Source organism: Clupea harengus, chromosome 4 (genome assembly GCF_900700415.2).
Source record: "Clupea harengus chromosome 4, Ch_v2.0.2, whole genome shotgun sequence".
NCBI classification, from domain to species: Eukaryota; Metazoa; Chordata; class Actinopteri; order Clupeiformes; family Clupeidae; genus Clupea; species Clupea harengus.
In genome coordinates, this window is record NC_045155.1 from 22,255,238 (window position 1) to 22,274,512 (window position 19,275).

Genomic DNA, 19,275 nt, shown 5'->3' on the forward strand with positions numbered 1-19,275 from the left:
AGGTTTACCACTTACTCTGAGTTAACTTAGCCAGGTTTGTCACTAAACCACGTACGAGGAATACCCCCCAGGACTTCCAGATCAATGTTATGTTTGATGGAGAACATTAAAATATAGACCCTATCATCAACAGTGCCCCTCATTACTCAAGACATGGACACTACAGTGCACCTCATCACAAAGAATGTCAAAAGGTTTTTGTTTAAAAAAAAAAAAATCACTGTTTCAATTTGATATGTTTCAATACAGTCTCAGCTATAAAATGATAATATATTTAATATCATTGTCTATAACTGTTTCAATGTGATAAGTTTCGTATTAAGCAGTTGCGTGCGGCAAGCAGATGATGATGACAACAAGGAACATGTGATGCCACTACCATTATAATAATACATACAAAAACTGTGTGCTTAACTTTATTTTTTTTTTAAATAAACAAAACCTGTCTACTATTATTCCTCCTGTTTTCCTCACATTTCTGCTGCAGCCTTTTTTTTTTACTCTTACATAATACCATTATAGCACTGGCCAGAAAAGTATGGGGGTGGGGGCACTTTATAATCCCATTATGACAGGAGACTGCCACTACTAGTGTCCATTAGGGGGCAGCATCAAACAAAAATGGCAGATGAATGCAGATAACAACGACGAGAGGGAACTCTGACAAAGGGTTGAATATGGGCGAAATTCGCTAATCTGGCAAAGCACTTGCAGTCAAGGCTTGGAGGCACTGTAACGATCTGCAGTCAAGGCCTGGAGGAACTGTAACGATCTGCAGTCAAGCCCTGGAGGCACTGTAACGATCAAGGCCTGGAGGCACTGTAACGACCTGCAGTCAAGGCCTGGAGGCACTGTAACGATCAAGGCCTGGAGGCACTGTAACGATCTGCAGTCAAGGCCTGGAGGCACTGTAACGATCTGCAGTCAAGGCCTGGAGGCACTGTCACGATCAAGGCCTGGAGGCACTGTCACGATCAAGGCCTGGAGGCACTGTAACGATCTGCCGGAGGAAATCAGGTCGGCTGAGTCAGTGACTTCCTTGGACCCTTCCTAAAACACACTTTTACAGAGCCTTTCCTTTGAATGGTCTTTTATTTCCTTTAAAATGTGTTTTTAGTCAGTATTGGTTTTGTATACCTAATTGTTTTTATCTGTTTAAAACGTGATGATCTTATGACTGTTTTATTTTGCTGCCTATGTTAAGCACTTTGTAACATGGATTTTGAGGTGCTCTATAAAGATTGTATTATTATAAATATAATGGCCATACAACATATTGAAAATCTTAATGTACTCTTAGAGTTCCTATTAATAGAATGGGTGAATGACAGATCATATTAGCAAATGGGTAGTTACTAGTTAGGCTGGATATCTGAATGTGTTGTGATGCAATGTAGGCAATCGCTTTGTTTATGAACACAATCAGTCAGTAAGGAATATTTTTTTATGATTATGCAATACCAACAAGTATGTCAAAGAAAAATAAATTAAAGGAACAAAGACAACTGGTTTATTTCTGAAACAATGCTTCAGATTTCCACCATTGTAGATAGTGTACATATTGAGTAATAATAAATAGAGATTAATCCAGTTAATATAATAAAAGCTGTACTTTCAGCATGACAAAAGCTATAATTTTTTTTTTGTACTTGTATGTTCCTTCCCATAAAGTAGCCAGGCGTTGGACATTCTTCTCAATTTCCGTAGATTGGGTTTTGAAGTGTCCTAAAAAATATATTAAAAAAAAATCACTTAAATGAATAATTCACAGAAATGACAACGACCTGACAAGGATCTAATGTAATGACTACGATTTGTGTTAAAGTCACCACACATCACTTGTAGGAATGTCTGCATATTATATCGTAGTACGTTTGGATACGCAGCTCACACTGGAACACAAAACAGAGGACAAAGGAACAAAGACTACAATTATTTTAAAATAATCACATGGGTCTGAATCGTTTAATATTCAAGGTTCAAACAGTTTCCATCTGTCAAATGATTAAATCATTTGAGCTCTGCCTCCACTGTCAGACATGACAGAGAACACCTGGCTGTGTTTCTTGCCATCTGCTTACCGTAAATCCTCAAATAAAGACCAGGATTCAATTAGAAGCCGGGCTTCAGATAGTAGCCGGGGGCGTGGTCGATACGGACAAATAAAGGCCGGGCCCCGAATACAAGCCGGGGTTAAAAAAAGGTACCGGTAGCCTATTTTACTGTAGCCTACCAGCATCAGTCCATCAGCACAAAGCAGACATCACAATTTAATTGAATGCATTTCATAAATACATGTTCTCCTCATGTTTAATGTTGTTGGCTAATTTCATGGCTGTTTGCAATAAAAAAAAAAGTTTCAGCCTACAAGGCGAATTTGTTATTATACAGTTACTTGCCTAAACGATAGAAGACATTCCTCCAAAATACCTCTTTTAATGATTTTGTTGCCGTTTCGTGATTTCCGCTAAGACATTTTTTTTCTTCAGGCTAATAGAACTTTAACGTTCCAGGTGTTGCGCAACCCATTACTTGCTGACTTCAAGTTATGACTTTCCGCTACGGTTAAATGACCGGACTTCTTGCGGAATGATATGAAAGATGTGAATTAGAAGCACAAAACCCATTGCCAATGACAGCAGTCATTAACTTTTCGCAGTGGTGAATATCAAGAAATTACAGACCTGCTAACGTTGGGGTGCCCCATTCAAATCAACGGAACTTTTTGGAACATTCTGAAGAGCCGTATAATAAGTAAGAAATAAAGGCCTACCCCTAATACAAGCCTGCCCCAAATACAGGCCGGTGTGTGTGCAGCCTAAGTAAATGAAAGCCCCGGCCACAATTTGAGGATTTACGGTATGTTCATCTCAGTTTGTCTCATTAGGTAAGTCACCATGTAGGTTATGAAGGTCGTGCCACAGCATAGTGTGTTGATGGACCACACATCGACAGTTTATTTTGCAATATTTTCCCAGAATATTTCTGTTCATTCTGGTGCCTCAACTCAACAGCTAAACAAATACACCCCTCCCTTCAGCGCTCTTTCAGAAGATAAGCTTGTAGCTTAACTGACAAGGAACGGAACGTTACCTAGAATAGCCTTTCAAATTATGTATCAATCCAAATAATCCCAATGTGCTAGCAAACTTGTGTTTTTAGGTCTTCATGGCTATAAACCCCTTTGCAAACGTTGTATGGACAAATACCATGATATAGAGCGAACCCATGCATGTCATTTGAATTCTTTTCTAAAATCACTGATAAATAAACCTCTCTGTGTGGCAGTTTTCATGTCATGTGTCAAATGGACAGAAGTGTGGATACATCTCCAACTTCCAAACTGCAAGACTTAAAGGAACTTCAAAATAAAGGAATCATGTTTGAACCTGGATGCCTTTTTGTGGACTTTATCCCATGTGACCTTGCTCCTCCCTAAAACTAAAAACTACTGATCCGGTCGTTACCATAGCGATACTAAGAAAAGGGTGGGTGTTTACACTGTTTCACTAGTCCTGTGACGGAGAAATGTGCATACCATTTCATTTCACCTTTTTTAGATATTTAAATTATCTTTTTTAATGGTCAGTGGATTTACTGAAAGGAAAAGGCTTTAAAAGGTCCAGTCAGCAACGCCTATCCAACACACTTTTTGTGAAGTGTGCATATTTCCATTGTGTGTGATCGGTGAGAAAAAAAAATCTGGTGTTTATACACAGTCCTGGCTCTATAAATGGGAAACAAAGTGGCACTGACCGAGCCACACAACGCTATTCCAGCCAATCAGCAACAGGGGGCATTTGTGCTCATCCACAGGACAAGGGGAAGAGGGGGAGGTGGGGTAAAAGGGGTAAGAGTGAGAGAGACGGTAAATCTGACACATGCTAACATGCTGAACTGCTTAACAAATAAGAAGAGATTGATGAGAAATGGCCAAAGAGAAGGCCAGAAGAACAAAAGTTGTAAAATAAGTGCTATGATCAGGCAAGGGCGAAGAGTTGTGACGAGGCTTTCCACCTGCTTGACAGGTAACATTAGTTTTGCTATGTTTCAGAGAGCCAAAAAGTCAGTAATGTTTTGTCCCATTTGCTAATGTTTGTGATGGTTAATTCCAAATGGTTAGTTTGCAAGTAGGTGCCTGTGTCACATCTCGTCCTCCCTGCTAGCCCACAGCCTAGCTAATGTTACAGTACTTGCTGTGTTCTATATCATGGTATTTGTCCATACACCGTTTGCAAACGGTTTTATAGCCACAAGGACCTAAAAACACAAGTTTGCTAGCAGAGTGGGATTATTTGGATTGATGCATGATTCAAAATGCTATGCTAGTTAATGTTACCTTCCTTGCTAGCTTAGCTACACGCTTAAGGATTCTCTCTTCGGTCACAGTAGTTTTGTAAAAATCTAACAACTAACTAGTTTTTACTCCGTTGTGTTTTGGATGCAGTGTTTGTGTGCTTGCATGTAATGATGTTTTATATTATAATGTTTGTTTTACTTCAGCTATGAGAAAGACATCCAACGCTCTATATGTCTGGAATGTTTAGACCACCCCTCGTGTCAAGCCTTGGCCCTTGGGCAGCAGACACTCTGGACTACGACACTCTGATACTTCTCTCTTGGTCAGCTAGCCCAGTTGCTAGTGTCGTTGCATTGGCAATGCGTGTCCATACATTTGGGGGGTCAGAGCTTCTGAAGGAGCACTGAAGGGAGGGGTGTATTTGTCTGGTTGTTGAGTTCATTAACACTCTATCTCCAGAACCACTAACTTCTCCTTCGAGGTTCATGTCAATGTCATTATCATGGTGAATTCCAAGCATTTCACAAACCTTCTCCTATATAGGTTTTTAATGTGGATTTCTCATTGATTAAACACATTGACAACCACAGATGAGGGGCAACACTACATTATTTACCTGTTGCTCATTGTCCAGGTGCTGGAGGTCCACGATGGGGGCAATGGAGGGGCGGCCATGAGCACACTGGAATGGCAGCTGGCAGGTAGCGAGGGACCTCACCAGACTATGACATTCTTCCTGGCTTAGGCTATGGTTAAACTTTATTGCTCCTGTGAAGTGTGCATCAGTTCAACACACACACACACACACACACCATTTGCCTTTTAGGAGATAGATATATAGATTATAGATTATTACTATAAAAGTGTACAGTGTTATTTCAGTACTCGTACAGACGTAACTATGTTCAGTGTAAGTATGTCATTAGGACTCACCATGACAGGCCTGAGATGCTAGTACATTATGTACTGTTAGCGGTAGGGTGGTCTGCAGTCTTCTCGAGGAGTGCAACAGCTAGTGGATCACACCATATCTTAGCCCAAACAACTATACAGACAGCAATAGAATCATCACCACATCGCATCCAAATGGAGACTAATGTAGATCGTGAGTGTATTAAGGATGATCTAATAATAAAGGAGATGGCTCACCTTAATCTGCTCTCGAAGATACTCCTAATTTTGCAGGAGGTGAGGAGGAGAAAAAGGAGAGAACCAAACAGCATTTGAAGGAGTTCTCTGCATTTCAATGCTCAAGCTTTCAAATATGCCCCCCTGGCATAAAGCATAGAACGCCTCTCTCATGGACAAAAGTTACTACGATCATTCAAATAATAAACAATAAAAGTAACTGATGAGTGATGGAAAATCAATATAGTATCAATTCTTTGTAGCAGTAACATTAGCCTATTGACCTATTAACATTACCCCATTACCCTATTGAACATAATCATCTGTTCTCAGCATTGGTGGCTTGCTTCAGTCTAGAAATACACCCTCTTTTGAACCCACAATTTCTTTTAGAATTAATTTACTGTAAAAAAAACTGGATATTGGATGACCTATACCTCTACCAGAGATTTGACCACTGATGGTCTGCCGCGCCGTAGGTTGGTGTTCTCCTTCTCCAGGAAACATGCAGGAATTTTCCGCAACAGCACACACAACTTGTCACTCTGAGGGAATTCCACGTCCAGTCCCAGACAACTGAGAAGATGCTGGCAGGACCTGTAAGCACCAGGAGCATCACATTCATAAAACACTCTTACCAAAGGACCTTAAGCACCAGGAGCATCACATTCATAAAACACTCTTACCAAAGGACCTGAAGCACCACATTCATAAAACACTCTTACCAAAGGACCAGAAGCACCAGGAGCATCACATTCATAAAACACTCTTACCAAAGGACCTGAAGCACCACATTCATAAAACACTCTTACCAAAGGACCTGAAGCACCAGGAGCATCACATTCATAAAACACTCTTACCAAAGGACCTGAAGCACCAGGAGCATCACATTCATAAAACACTCAAGATGCTGGCAGGACCTGTAAGCACCAGTAGCATCCCATTCATAAAACACTCTTACCAAATACCTGTCTAAAAAATGTGGTGGGGAAATGTTATCAATATACATAAGATACATAAAAATAACCCCCCCAGAAACCTTGAATTATAAGGAAATAAGGAGAATAAAACTATCGGTGTGGAATATTGTGGTCTAGTGGGGAATTGGGGAAGACAGAAAATGATGATGATGCCATTCCATCAACACTTCACATATCAGTTAGGCTGACTTGACAAGTTGCCATGTCTTGACTACATCAATTAGGTTGACAAGGTAAGGTGCTATGTATAACCCTAACTAAACACATGAATAATTATTCTACAGCAAACACGTCAACAGCTATTAGCTAAAACACATTTTTTCCTTATTGCAGTGCCCCTGAGAGGTCAATGAACTTGAGCAAACTTTTTTGAGGTTCCTCACAATGGGGTCCTGAGTCCATGCAACACGTTTGGTTGTGTCAAGTCAAAGCGTTGCTGAAATATGACCTCACTTCCTTTATGGCAATTTGCTGTTGATTTCGATGCGAAAACTTTCGAAAATCTAAAATCCATGTGAATACATTTGTGAGGCTTGGTCTCAAGACCATCTTTGCCAATTTGGGTGAATTGATGTCATGGACCAGGCATACAGTTCAAAGGTTACGTGTGTAAAAGCAGTGACAGCTTTTTTGCACACTTTTACCTAAACCCAGGCCCGGGGTGGGTAATCGGGAGAGTTCCCGGCGGGCCGCTTCACTTCTGGAGCGGGTCGAGAATTTTATTTTTTGACATTTGTCACGTTAGTAGGCTACACAAGTAGGCTACACACGTTCCGCATTCTGACACCGCAGCCTCTCCATGGGTTGTACCATGCGAGGGAGTTCTCCCCTCCCAAATAGAGTTGGTTGGGTCCATAGCCCGTCTTTTCCAAAACGTTTTCTCAGACTACCGATAGCTGGGCCGGCCCTACCCCAACGATACGCGTCAGAGAGGATGGATGGGAGGAAGAGGGGCTGAAAAAGCCAGGTTGAAAAAAAGAAAGGCATTGGAGGAGGATGCTGCCAAATGTGCCAAGCTTACCGATTTATTTTCAAGAGGACAAACACAAGTGGCAACTGGTAAAGAGAGAAATAGGCCTAGTGATTAGCAACGTAACTATTAGGCTAACGTTGTAGCGTTGGTTAATATCGTTGTAGCGTTGTCAACCTATTCGCAAGCAAAATATTACCAGGGAGCTTGAAAGCAGGACCTGTTCCTCCTGCAAAAACTGTGCCATTTGTGTCCATTTAATACTCTCACGGTACAACCTCCTCACAGATGCTTATCATGTCATTGGCATATACGTTTCTGTTGACTTTGTCCATCACACCGGTTGCATGTGAGAGAAGCTTCTCAACCTTAAAATGTGTGAAGAATAGGCTACGAAGCTCATTGAGTCAGGACAACTTGGAGGCTTTGATGTTAATGTGCACAGAGAAGGAAATCATCATGTCTATAAGCAACGACACAGTTATAGATTAAGTGGCTGAAACCAGTGCACTGCTTAGGCGGTTACTGATGCTGTAGATGCTGTTGGTGCTATTCGCAATGTAACTTTATACTGTACTGTGAGTTGAACTGTAAACATTAGTTCAATATGCCTCTTTGTTGAAGAGTAGGATACGTTTCAAATGCTTTATTTATTTATTTCTGCTTTTGTTAATTTATCAACCTATCCTTGTGGAATAGTGGAATATTTTTTGTTAACTTCTCAGTTTAAGTGGATTATTATTTAACCTTTACATTATTTGTTGAACCATGGTATTAATAAAAAGAAAACTACAGGATAGTAAGAGCTGAACTGTTGCTTCATTTATCCAATTTCCACTACCATGGAAAAAGTGGGCCGGTCTTGGGCCTGAAATTCCCGGGCTGAAAAGTGGCCCCACTCCGGCCCTGCCTAAACCTTCAGGGGTAAGTCCAAAATACAAAAAGACTATTGGCACTGAATGGTGTTTCAGTTGGATGTTATTGCATCCCTTACTTAGAAACTCCACAGTTATTCCCTTGTGATTAAGATAGTATCTTTCCTGAACCTGGATTCCAAAACATTAAGACTTGGAATGATAGAAACGTTCATTTTTTCCGTTTGTTTGGGAGTTGGTCTTAGTGAGTCAGTCCTCTCTACTACTTCTTAAGTTTCCCAGACTTAGGTGCCAGTTTTAGCAATAAGAGGCTCTGTGAATCCCAATGTTAGGGCCGACACGCCCAGTCTTTTTAGTAGTTTTGTAGAGCTACTTTTAGCCTTAACATGCTTTCTGAATACAGACTCAGGGCAAGTTGATGTGTGCATGGGAGTAGATTTAGCCTATAGCACATATTGGAGTAGCACTCACCTCAGGATGGGAGTAGATTAGCCTATAGCACATATTGGAGTAGCACTCACCTCAGGAGTCGGAGGTCTTCCTGCGTGATGCCCACTTCAAGGGGTGGTGACACAACAGAAGAACAAAGCTTCTTTTGGTCCAGCTGCTGTGGATCGTCCTCATACGACTCTACATTGGAGTACAGACATCCACGTCAGGGAGAGGACTCCAGAAAGCTATAGTTGAGTCCATTACACCTTGGCTATATGCATTCAAACTCAGTTTTTCACAATTCTGAACATTTCATTTCAACATATATCCCCTCTCTTAGTTCAGTTACTCCAACAGATTATGCAAAATTCTAGAATAATAGTAGAGGATTTTTCTTTTCAGCTTTTATTTACCACATTCTCATATGGTCAAAAGTTTACATACACTTTGCTAATATTAAGTGGCACTGAATACAACTCTTGGGGTAGCCTTCCACAAGCTTCACACAACACTCTACAGAAATGTTGGTCCATTCCTTCAGGTTTGTGGGCCTTCTTGCACGAACCCACTATAGTTTGGTTACAAAATTGTTATTTCAAGGAGAAGTCATAATTTCTAACTTTGTTGATATGTTGACTATATTTAGGGCACAAGCACCATAAGGATTATTATTAGGGCCCGAGCACTGAAGGTGCAGAGGTGCAAGGCCCTCCAAGTCCACCAGAGGGCACGCCTACACCACAGATTTGCGTTACAATTATTGTTACTTCTTTTATTCAAGCCAATTTAGAGGTGGTTCTCATGGGCAAAAACTCACCGAAACTGGTACACACATCAGTGGTTGCGTCAGTTACTCAGGGACAGAGGCTTTGTTCAGGGTGTGGTCAGTTACTCAGGGACAGACACTTTGTTCAGGGTGTGGTCAGTTACTCAGGGACAGACACTTTGTTCAGGGTGTGGTCAGTTACTCAGGGACAGAGGCTTGGTTCAGGGTGTGGTCAGTTACTCAGGGACAGAGGCTTTGTTCAGGGTGTGGTCAGTTACTCAGGGACAGACACTTTGTTCAGGGTGTGGTCAGTTACTCAGGGACAGAGGCTTGGTTCAGGGTGTGGTCAGTTACTCAGGGACAGAGGCTTGGTTCAGGGTGTGGTCAGTTACTCAGGGACAGAGGCTTTGTAGCGATACATTTCTATGTTCCAGTCACAGAATAACTTTTAATAGTGCACCTCAGTGGATCTGTACTGGTTCCTCCCAACTCCTCCTCTCCTGTCCACTGTACTATTTTGCTACAAATTACATAACTATTTTATAAGGCCCATTAAATACAAATAACAAAATACTATTCTGTATTTCCAATACATCTTCTACATGTATTAGAAATGCTGCCCAACACTGGTATATTCATATATGAACTGTTGTGATAAGGGATCACCTGAAGTGCTTTAGGTAACCAATAAACTGTCTATCCTATTAGAATTGCTTCCAATTAAGCCATCTGATTTGTGAATGTCATACACTCATCTGTAACAGACCCATACCGGTTTGTGAAACCTTTAACAAATTACCTCTTATGAGTTTTCACTGCCTTAATACTGTACACAATCTTGCATTATTTATGGAAATTTTCCTGGAAAATGTGTCATATTCTGGGTGGTTCCAAATGAACTCATCTTTCATCATATAGGACAATAATGTACCACTACTGGACTCATCACACAGAACACACACTCATCTTTCATCATATAGGACAATATTGTACCACTACTGGACTCATCAATACTAAGCACACAGAACACAGATGAAATCACCAGCGTGGTACGGTAAGCGTATATAACACCACCTTCACACTCACCTGCCACAAGACCCTCTAATCGAACTCTCTCATGAGCTGCATGCTGGTCCACCAACACCAGGAGACTCGCTCCACTTACTGAAAAACACACACACACAAGTATGAAACAGACAGGGATATACCTTGAGGTGTATTTGTCATACATCACAGCACTTAAATATGCAGTCCTCCATTGTACTCCATTACACTTCTTGTCAAATTCAGTGCAATTGTCAAGTTGTTACAGCCTTCTGTCCAGTGTGTGCGCACCGTCCTGGCCTGTAAATGGGAAACTGAGCCAAACACTATTCCAGCCAATCAACACGCTTCTTCAGGAACACAGAAGAGATGGGTGTAACCTGACTGGCTGTTAAGCTCAAATATCAACCTTTTGCCAGAATCAAGGACAACTTGAGGACAACAAAATACTGCTACATTGGAAATACAATATATAATATATTAATTATTGTACTTGCCTTCTGGGCTTTTTGGTCCCTGGTTTCCTGTGTTGATGAGACAAGCTAGAAACTTTTTATCCACTTGATGAATGACCTTTAAAAGATTTTTATTTATTTTTTAAGGTAAAGGTTTTTCAAAGCTTTTCATATCAATCTTAGGTACTCGTGTTAGCTTGTAAGATACTTGCCTTCATAGAATGAATCATATCCTTGGTAAAACGATATGGCAACATTATGTTGTGTAGTCGCACAGGAAGATGCTCTGCCTCTCCGCTGGTCACATCCATAGCCACCTACAATGTGCAAGTTATCATGACAAATGATGGCAGGTTACATTTTCAAAACTGAGCAATTTGGAGCTAGTATTAGCACAGAACTGTTCCACTGGACCCATAGATATGTAAGGCATCTTACATCTAGTATTAAAACAGAACTGTTCCACTGGACCCATAGATATGTAAGGCATCTTACATCTAGTATTAAAACAGAACTGTTCCACTGGACCCATAGATATGTAAGGCATCTTACATCTAGTATTAAAACAGAACTGTTCCACTGGACCCATAGATATGTAAGGCATCTTACATCTGGTGGCTGTATGAAGACTGGATTCTTCCATGCAGAGAACAGTAGTGCAAGAGCATTGGTGGCTTCAGCATCAACTGAAATTACACATAGTACACAAGGAAGAAACACAAACACAATCTTGATAAGTGACCATTTTTACTCCACATTAATGATCATAACAATACATGTAAAATGGCAAGAATCTGGTTGTACCTCTGTCGCCTATTCCTGTGCTCAACACCCGTTCGGTTCTGGACTTGAAGAGAAAAGGTAATATAACCTTGGTCTGAAGGAGGTGCCCCTTTGACTCAAACCCTAAAGAGAAAGTAGTTTCCAGTTAAACTTTAAGGTCATTTAAAAATGCACTACATTTTGGAGAGCATTTAAGTAACAGTATGGAGCGATTTGCCACTTTTTAAGGCATGTTTAACTAACTTTAGAGAGATAAGAGGAACCTACCCTACTGTACTCGTTTGTCTTTCCATCTCTGCATCTTTCTATCCATCTATCCCTCTACAACTTTTTTCAGCTTTCTCTGACTTTCAAAGCACTCACTCAACACTCTTTCTTTCTTTCTTTATCTCTATCTTAATATCCAAGTTCCCCGTTTCTTAATTTCTTTCCATCTCTCTCTCTCTCTTTCAATCTCCCTTTCTGTTTGTTTATTTATTTTTCTGTATCTTATAATATCTAACTCATGATGCATGCACTGGTATTTCCTTCAGGATTTGCAAATCTACTTCATTTTGTTGGTAGCAAAAATGGTCATGGAAAGGACAAACACACCAGTCATCCATTAGCCCCAGGCTATGCACTCTGTCATCTAGTGATGAGGGATGGACCAACCCATGAAAATGTATGAAAAGCTTTCACAGCATGATGTAAAGTGCTTGGCTGCTAACTAAAATTCAAAAGCATTCCTCTAAACCCATGTAAACACAACTCAACAGACAATGAAAACACATTGTATAACATTGCCACTGTCAACAACCCCTGAAACAGCTACATGGACTAATAGAATTAATTTCTGAATTGTCCATTCAATCACAGAGAATCTACTTCACCTTCAACTTCAGGTGCATTAAGACAAAGGTCTGGGGAAATTGGCTATAGTTTTTCTGACTGGTAAAACACAGAACTGGTTCTGTGAGGCACTAGATTTCATATCGGGAGGACACAACCAATTTCTTACTTTAAAGATGACTTGTAAAACACCTCTTAAATACAGATTCATTACAATAACAATCTAAACTTAATTAAGTGTGCTTAGGCTAGATTACATTTTCAGTTGTGATCGTGTTCAAGTCAAAGTGTGCTTTTGAACTTTGGTTAGCAAGACTGCTAGAAAACACATGAAAATCAATGGAGAAGATGGAACAATGGCAGTAACAGAATTTCAGAACTCAGGTTTAGGGAGACATATCACAAACTGACATGCACTTACCTCCAAGCAATGGACACATACAACAAAAATTATCAATACACTTCTGTGCCCCCTCTTCATAAAGGTATTACTCCCACAATACTAACCAATTACTATGTCATTTCAGAAATTAACAAATTGGTCAATTTACCTTTTTGAGGAACAACATGGACCGCAGTGTTGTCAGCTATGCAGGCCACTTTTGTCTCTTCCTCTGGCGGGGCATCATATTTGCTGAGTCCTGTCAATCTGTTGATGTAAACCACTTTTCCAGCAAAGTAATCATAGTGTGCCAGCCAGGTGTCAGACAAGTTTCTCTGCTGTTCATCATCCGTGTGAGGTCCTTCACATTTTGAGCTGGCAGCTAATGGAAGGAGGATCTCCTCATGATTCTTAAACTCGTCAGTGGGGGAATATGTCCTGGCACTGCACACATCTATGGGGTGTAGGTCCTCAGAGGTAGCAGGTGGGGCTGCACTGCACACATCTATGGGGTTTAGGTCCTCAGAGGTAGCAGGTGGGGCTGCACTGCACACATCTATGGGGTTTAGGTCCTCAGAGGTAGGAGGTGGGGCTGCACTGCACACATCTATGGGGTTTAGGTCCTCAGAGGTAGCAGGTGGGGCTGCTGTTAGAAGGTTGTGGGTATTGGAGGAGGAACCAATATGATAGGGGCCTAATAATGAATATGACACGTCAGGGGTTTCTGTAGTTTTATCATCAACATATCTAGGAGTGTAAGGGGAATCTTCTTTGCAATTTGGAAATAGGGTGTACCGAGGGCCGTTGTCCAAAGTTTTCTCTCTATTGTTCATATTTGGTATTGAAGAATGTGGCAATATCTTCCAGGTACAGCTGTCTGCATTTCTGATGACATTAAGCAAGTCCTCAGTAGTAGAATCACGATCTTCCATCTTTGCCTGTTTCAAATGAGAAAGCTTGGTGGCTACAGATATTTTACTTATCTTGTTTGATCTACAATCTGAGAATGTGTGTAGTTTTAATGTACAACCTTGGACAGAGGGGAGGGAGTTGTTTGGCCTGTGTTGCCTTCTCCCATGAAACACACATGCATCCGTTTCAACTGGCAAGGCTGCATCACTGACAAATGCCACATGATTGCTACACGCATCTGAAGGCTGATGTTCGTTTTTTTCTAGCTCACCAAACATTCTTCTAAATTTGTCCAGAGGGCTAGCTACATGTGATAAAGCCAGTTTTTGACCAGGTGTGACTTGAAAGACTGAAGGTGCAATGTCATGCTGCCTACAAATGTGGCTAGACATTTCTCTCTTTAATGAATTTTGTTGGATTGTTAAAACAGAAGCTCTTGGATTAGTTACTTTGGTTACAACAGCAGCTTTTGGATTGGTTACTTTGGCTCCTTTTACTTTGTTACTCTTAAACTCTGGACATTTTAAGAAGCCTTTACATGCCTTGTGTTCATGGTCTCGATTTGTCATGCTACCTTTGATAGTATCTTTGCAACTAACAGACACTGAATTAGAGACAAAATTACATTGCCTAAGTTGCAGATTTGAGTGAGTCATTGATGGGGTGCTGACTGCATCAAAGGGTGTCTCCAAAGCCAGTTCTAGTTTTGTTCCCATTTCAACTTCAAGCGCAGCTTTAGCATCCATATCACCTTCTGAGGCATCCTTGACTTGAGAATCTCTGCCCCTCTCAGTGAAATCTACAGCAACTCTTCTGTGAACAGGTTTTGAAGCCAGTGCCTTCCCCCCAACAGACTCACTGCAGACAAGCTGACTGCTTTTCTCACATATGTCAGAAAACACTGGCTGTTGACAAACCAAAGGAGGAATCAGACAGCCCTGAGTGTCTTCAGGCATGACCTCCAGTAGACTCTCCCTTGTGAGAAACTTTCTGACACCCTCTTCTAGGCAACACAGGAGACTGTCCCAGTCTTTAAACTCAACGAGTGTTTTGGCTGGCTCCAAACAAATGTCATACTCTGAATAACTGCAGCTTATGTTGATTACATACACCCCATGAAGCTCTCCTCCCACACGCTCTTTAGGGCTGGAAGTACCCTGGGAGCCAGTGGTGCTGCCACAGTGCTTATTGAGGGCCATACATTTGGAGAGTAAGGAGTTGAGTAGTTTGTGTATGCATGTTTTTAGGATAAGCCTTCGGTTCACAAACAGATATTGTTGGTTATTGTTATAGTGACCCTCGCGGCCAATGTGTCCCTCAATTTCAAACTGTCCATACAAATGTGTAACTTCACAAAGTTTTTGGGCCCTCCCTAGGCCATGAATCTGAGCAAAACGATAGTATGGACTTTTCACTTTGGACAACTGTACTAGCATGGTTCCTGTGCAGTCCTTCTTTACTGTGAAGGATACAGACGGGTGCATGAGAGAGATGGCTTCAACCCTCTGTCGGATTCTCTCCATCTCCAGCACAGGGTCAAGACGTTTCTTCCTTACAGGCATGTTGTGAAAGAAGTTGCAAATTGTAACTGTTGTACCTGCAGATGGTCTGGCTGCCTCAGCATCAAATACATCCACACTCTGTCCATGGTCAAAGACCTTGACAAATGTCTTTCTGGAAAGCTTGGTCCTTGATGATATTTCTACCACACCAGAGAGAGAGACGATGCTTGCCACAGCCTCTCCTCTAAACCCATAAAATCTAAGGTTCTCCAGGTCCTCCACACAGCTACATTTGCTAGTGCTATATCGGTTCCCCACATTATCCAAGTCTTGCCTGTCCATTCCGGAGCCATTGTCTGCTACCTGCAACTTGCAAGCCTCTACGTCCACCTTCACTGCTACACAGGTTGCGCCAGCATCAATACTATTGAGAACAAGTTCCTCGACACACTGCTGAAGAGAACAAATAGCAATGCCTGAACGAAGCTGTGCCTTCACTTCGTCTGACAAAAACTTAATCATGGCTGAGGCGGACAAAACGCTAAGACACTAACGGATGAATATTTACCCGCTAAAACTAGCTAACATTAAATATGAACCGTTGACCAATCGATAGCATAATACCAATGATCAGAGGCGAAGATAAAACGACACAATGAGCGTTGACGCTTCAAACACTAATCTCTGCTTTTTCTACCAAAAATGCCCTAAAAAGTTACTAACGTTAGCTTAAAAAAAACTACAGTTAACTGACCCAGTCAACTTTTTAGCTCGCCGTTAACGAGGATATCAAAGCTAAGGCTGGTCAGTCACCGAGCTTCTAAAAACGCAGTTATTTTCATGTGTAATGTGTTTATCATCGCCTTTAAGAGTAAACGGTCTTCTGACACACGAACGAGTAAGCGGGCAACTAGCTACGTTCCTACTTTAGTGTCCTAAAAATACATTTCTATTTTCTTTTACATTTAGCGTAGAGGTCTTGGAACATATGCAACTGAAGTTACGTTACGTTACGTTACGTAGCCACGTCATTTGTCCATTTTGTCAAAATAAAAGCCGAAAGCTTTTTTTGGGCAGGCAAGATAAATCTAAATGAATGTGAATGATCCACTCCACATAGGATGGTGTCGCTACACGATGGTAGTCCTTTGGGGGATAGTAGTCCCTCACATTGCGCATGCGTCATTTTGCGACACTGTCGACAGCGAAGCCGCGCATGCGTCACAACGACAGATCCGTTTTCAATCATGGAGAAAAGCGACGAAATCCAGTTTTTTGAAAACATGACCATTTATTTAAAAACAAAGATGTTGTCACAGTGGACAAAACAGATGAGGTGGAGGATCAAAAAGTCTCTCCCCAGTTTCGTTTCATATGTTGACGTAGAGCCTTATGCTGTTAGCCGTTTACAACATAATTAAATATAACATTAAATATACCCACATTATGCGTTAAGACAAGCCCCATATGTTGACGTTTAAACCGTTTACAACATTATTAAATATTAGGTTAAATAAACCTACATTATGCGTTAAGACAAGCCAGATATGTTGATGAAACCGTTTTGTTGTCTGAGCATGCGTGATTATGTTGAGTCTTATGCCATAAACCGTTTGTGTCTGAGCATGCGCAATGTGAGGGACTACTATCCCCTAAAGGACTACCATCGTGTAGCGACAGATGGTCAAACAGACATTAAAGAAGCCCTACATCACGTGAATCTGCGTTTGAATATGACACATGAATATGAAATGTTTTTTCTCCGATCGCTCAAATATGGCTATTGCTAATATGCTATCATTGGGATTGTAACAGTGAAAATAAACAGGTGAAGCGAAATGTCATTTTTGCTATTTCCAACAATGTGATTGGCTATGTATAATACCGGGAAGGACTTCCAGTTACAAATCCGCCATTTTTCAGCTATAAACTCAATTGACAACTCTGATAATCTTAGTGGTAAACCTGTGCATTTGTGAAAAACTAGCTGGCCTAAAGTTGCTTTGTTAAAAGCTAGATAACAAACTAAGCTAGCTAACTTCTTGAAATACTGTGGGAAAGGTGCCAATTCAGAGTCCACACACAGCTCAACACAACAAGCTTGCACTTACCCAGTCAGGATTTGCATGGATTTTGAAAATGTAAGCTAGAACATGAACATTTTAGTTCATCATGGTGGGCTAAATTGTATGTTAGTATTTTTAATGTGTAACTATTTTATTAATAAGTAATTTAACTTAGGTCTTAGGGCCGGTCCAGCCGGAACCAGGATTGCCTGAATCTGGACACATTTTTTGTCGCATCTGCCTTCGACGGGTTGGGTCCCCGAATCCGGATTTTTTAAAATCCAGGCTCCAGAGTGGAAACATTTCGACACGCCAGTGGATCTGAGTTCGTGTGGATGCCTGATCCGCACATTTTCTGACACGATGACGTCATTGCCCCGCGTGCACGCCCCACGCCTCGCCACGCAACCTCAGCCTGAACCCTTAACCCCGCTGCGTCACTTCATAACTGCAACAAGGTTAGAAAAGGGATGACATTAACAAGCCACACTTTAATCTATCACTGTTCAATCTATTTGCATCAGACCATTGTTCAAAACCGTTTTTTAAAAGTGTCAGCAATAGCCTATGAGCAAATCTGACGTGAAAAGATTTTTATTATAGACGGATAGGTCGGGTTGTTCTGAACAGGCTCAAACGAAAACGCGAAATGTATCTTGGGAAAAGATACAGGCAGATCTAGTTCAGGGACAAATGAATGACATTGGAACAGTCTGCTGATAAGAACGTGAAATGCAAGAAGTCTTATTGCAAATGGACAAGAGTTAAAAGGTTTTATTAAGAAGTTGAATGACAAACTGGATATCATTTATATACAGGAGACATAGCTTTAATAATCACTGGTCTTTGTAATAAAGGAATACACGTGTAAGAAGAGATAGAGATAGAGGTAAATGGTGGTGTGTGCAACTTTTGTGAAAAGAGGACTGCAGTATAGAGAACTAAAGAAAGGAAGTGATTATGAAATTAATGTAACAGAGGTTAGAATAGAATAGAATAGACTTTATTTGTCATTGTGCATTAGATACACAACGAAATTTGTTATGAGGTTTTGACAAATGAGGGAAATGTGAAAATAAAAACTTTAATAATCCCTGCAGAAAGTTGGAGTTGGAACAATTGGAAGAAATCTGTAAGGATTCAAAAAGGAAGATTTTATGGTGTGGGGATTTGAATGCACAAAGCACACTATGGGGAGGTAAGGTTGATCCAAATGGGAGTGGTTTGGTGTTGTTGAGGTGAGGTAGTCTGTCTGAATGATGGGATGGAATTTATACTTAGGGATAGATGTAGAACAGGGATTACAGTCTGCAGTAAATCTCACTCAAGCTACAAAAACAGTTGCTGAGAAGTGCAATTGGGAGGTATTGAAGGAAAATAGGCAGTGATCATTACCCCATACTAATTCAAATAGGGATGGAATTGAAAAAACAACATGAAGCCCGGGGGGAGAGATGGATTTTCAGAAAAGCTGACTGGGATAAATTAAGAGAACTTACTAGGAGTTAAATCAAATTGTTGAGAAAAATCTAACTGTTGAGGCTCTAAGTAAAGATATCAGCAACATTATAATAGAAGCAGTACTAGAGGCTATTCCAAAAACTAAACCTAAGAATCTAAATCAGATAATATCATGGTGGTCAGAAGCGTGTAACAAAGTAATAAGAGATAGAAATAGAGTTTTTAGAATCTTGAAGAAGTTACACAACTTTCAAAGTTCAGTTGAATATAAGAGATAGTGGGGAAAGCCATTAGGAAAGAAAAAAAGTATATTGGAGAAAGTTCTGGGACTCTAGGCAGAACCACAAAAACTGAACTTAATAATGCATTAAGGAAATTAGGAAAGTCA

The 19,275-nt window shown here is 40.8% G+C and overlaps 1 protein-coding gene across 3 annotated transcripts; it reads right to left on the bottom strand.

The window, feature by feature from the left end:
* Positions 1-1,487: 1,487 nt before the first annotated feature.
* Positions 1,488-16,348, bottom strand: mlh3 (mutL homolog 3 (E. coli)). Of its 3 annotated transcripts, XM_012820727.3 has the most exons (12): positions 13,116-16,348; positions 11,755-11,856; positions 11,560-11,636; positions 11,163-11,267; positions 10,993-11,068; positions 10,538-10,615; positions 8,775-8,883; positions 5,866-6,025; positions 5,450-5,473; positions 5,234-5,312; positions 4,917-5,068; positions 1,488-1,725 (listed from the first exon to the last, which is right to left on the bottom strand). In XM_012820727.3, exons 1-12 carry the CDS (start codon positions 15,880-15,882, stop codon positions 1,630-1,632), a joined length of 3,825 nt encoding a protein of 1,274 aa, XP_012676181.2. In that variant the 5' UTR covers positions 15,883-16,348; the 3' UTR covers positions 1,488-1,629. The 3 variants fall into 3 exon arrangements, with proteins under 3 accessions (XP_012676181.2, XP_042563620.1, XP_031422650.1); XM_042707686.1 differs by lacking the exon at positions 1,488-1,725 and having other exon boundaries at positions 5,008-5,119; XM_031566790.2 differs by lacking the exons at positions 1,488-1,725; positions 4,917-5,068; positions 5,234-5,312; positions 5,450-5,473; positions 5,866-6,025 and adding an exon at positions 6,032-6,348.
* Between the last annotated feature and the right edge of the window lie 2,927 nt (positions 16,349-19,275).

Bases quoted from the DNA above. Each gene is read 5' to 3' on its own strand.
- mlh3 (XM_012820727.3), bottom strand. From the start codon at position 15,882: ATGATTAAGTTTTTGTCAGACGAAGTGAAGGCACAGCTTCGTTCAGGC. The intron at 10,616-10,992 runs GCAAGTACAATA...TGTGTTTTTCAG, and splicing joins GGGACCAAAAAGCCCAGAAG to TAAGTGGAGCGAGTCTCCTG. The intron at 5,069-5,233 runs GTGAGTCCTAAT...CACACTTCACAG, and splicing joins AGCATCTCAGGCCTGTCATG to GAGCAATAAAGTTTAACCAT.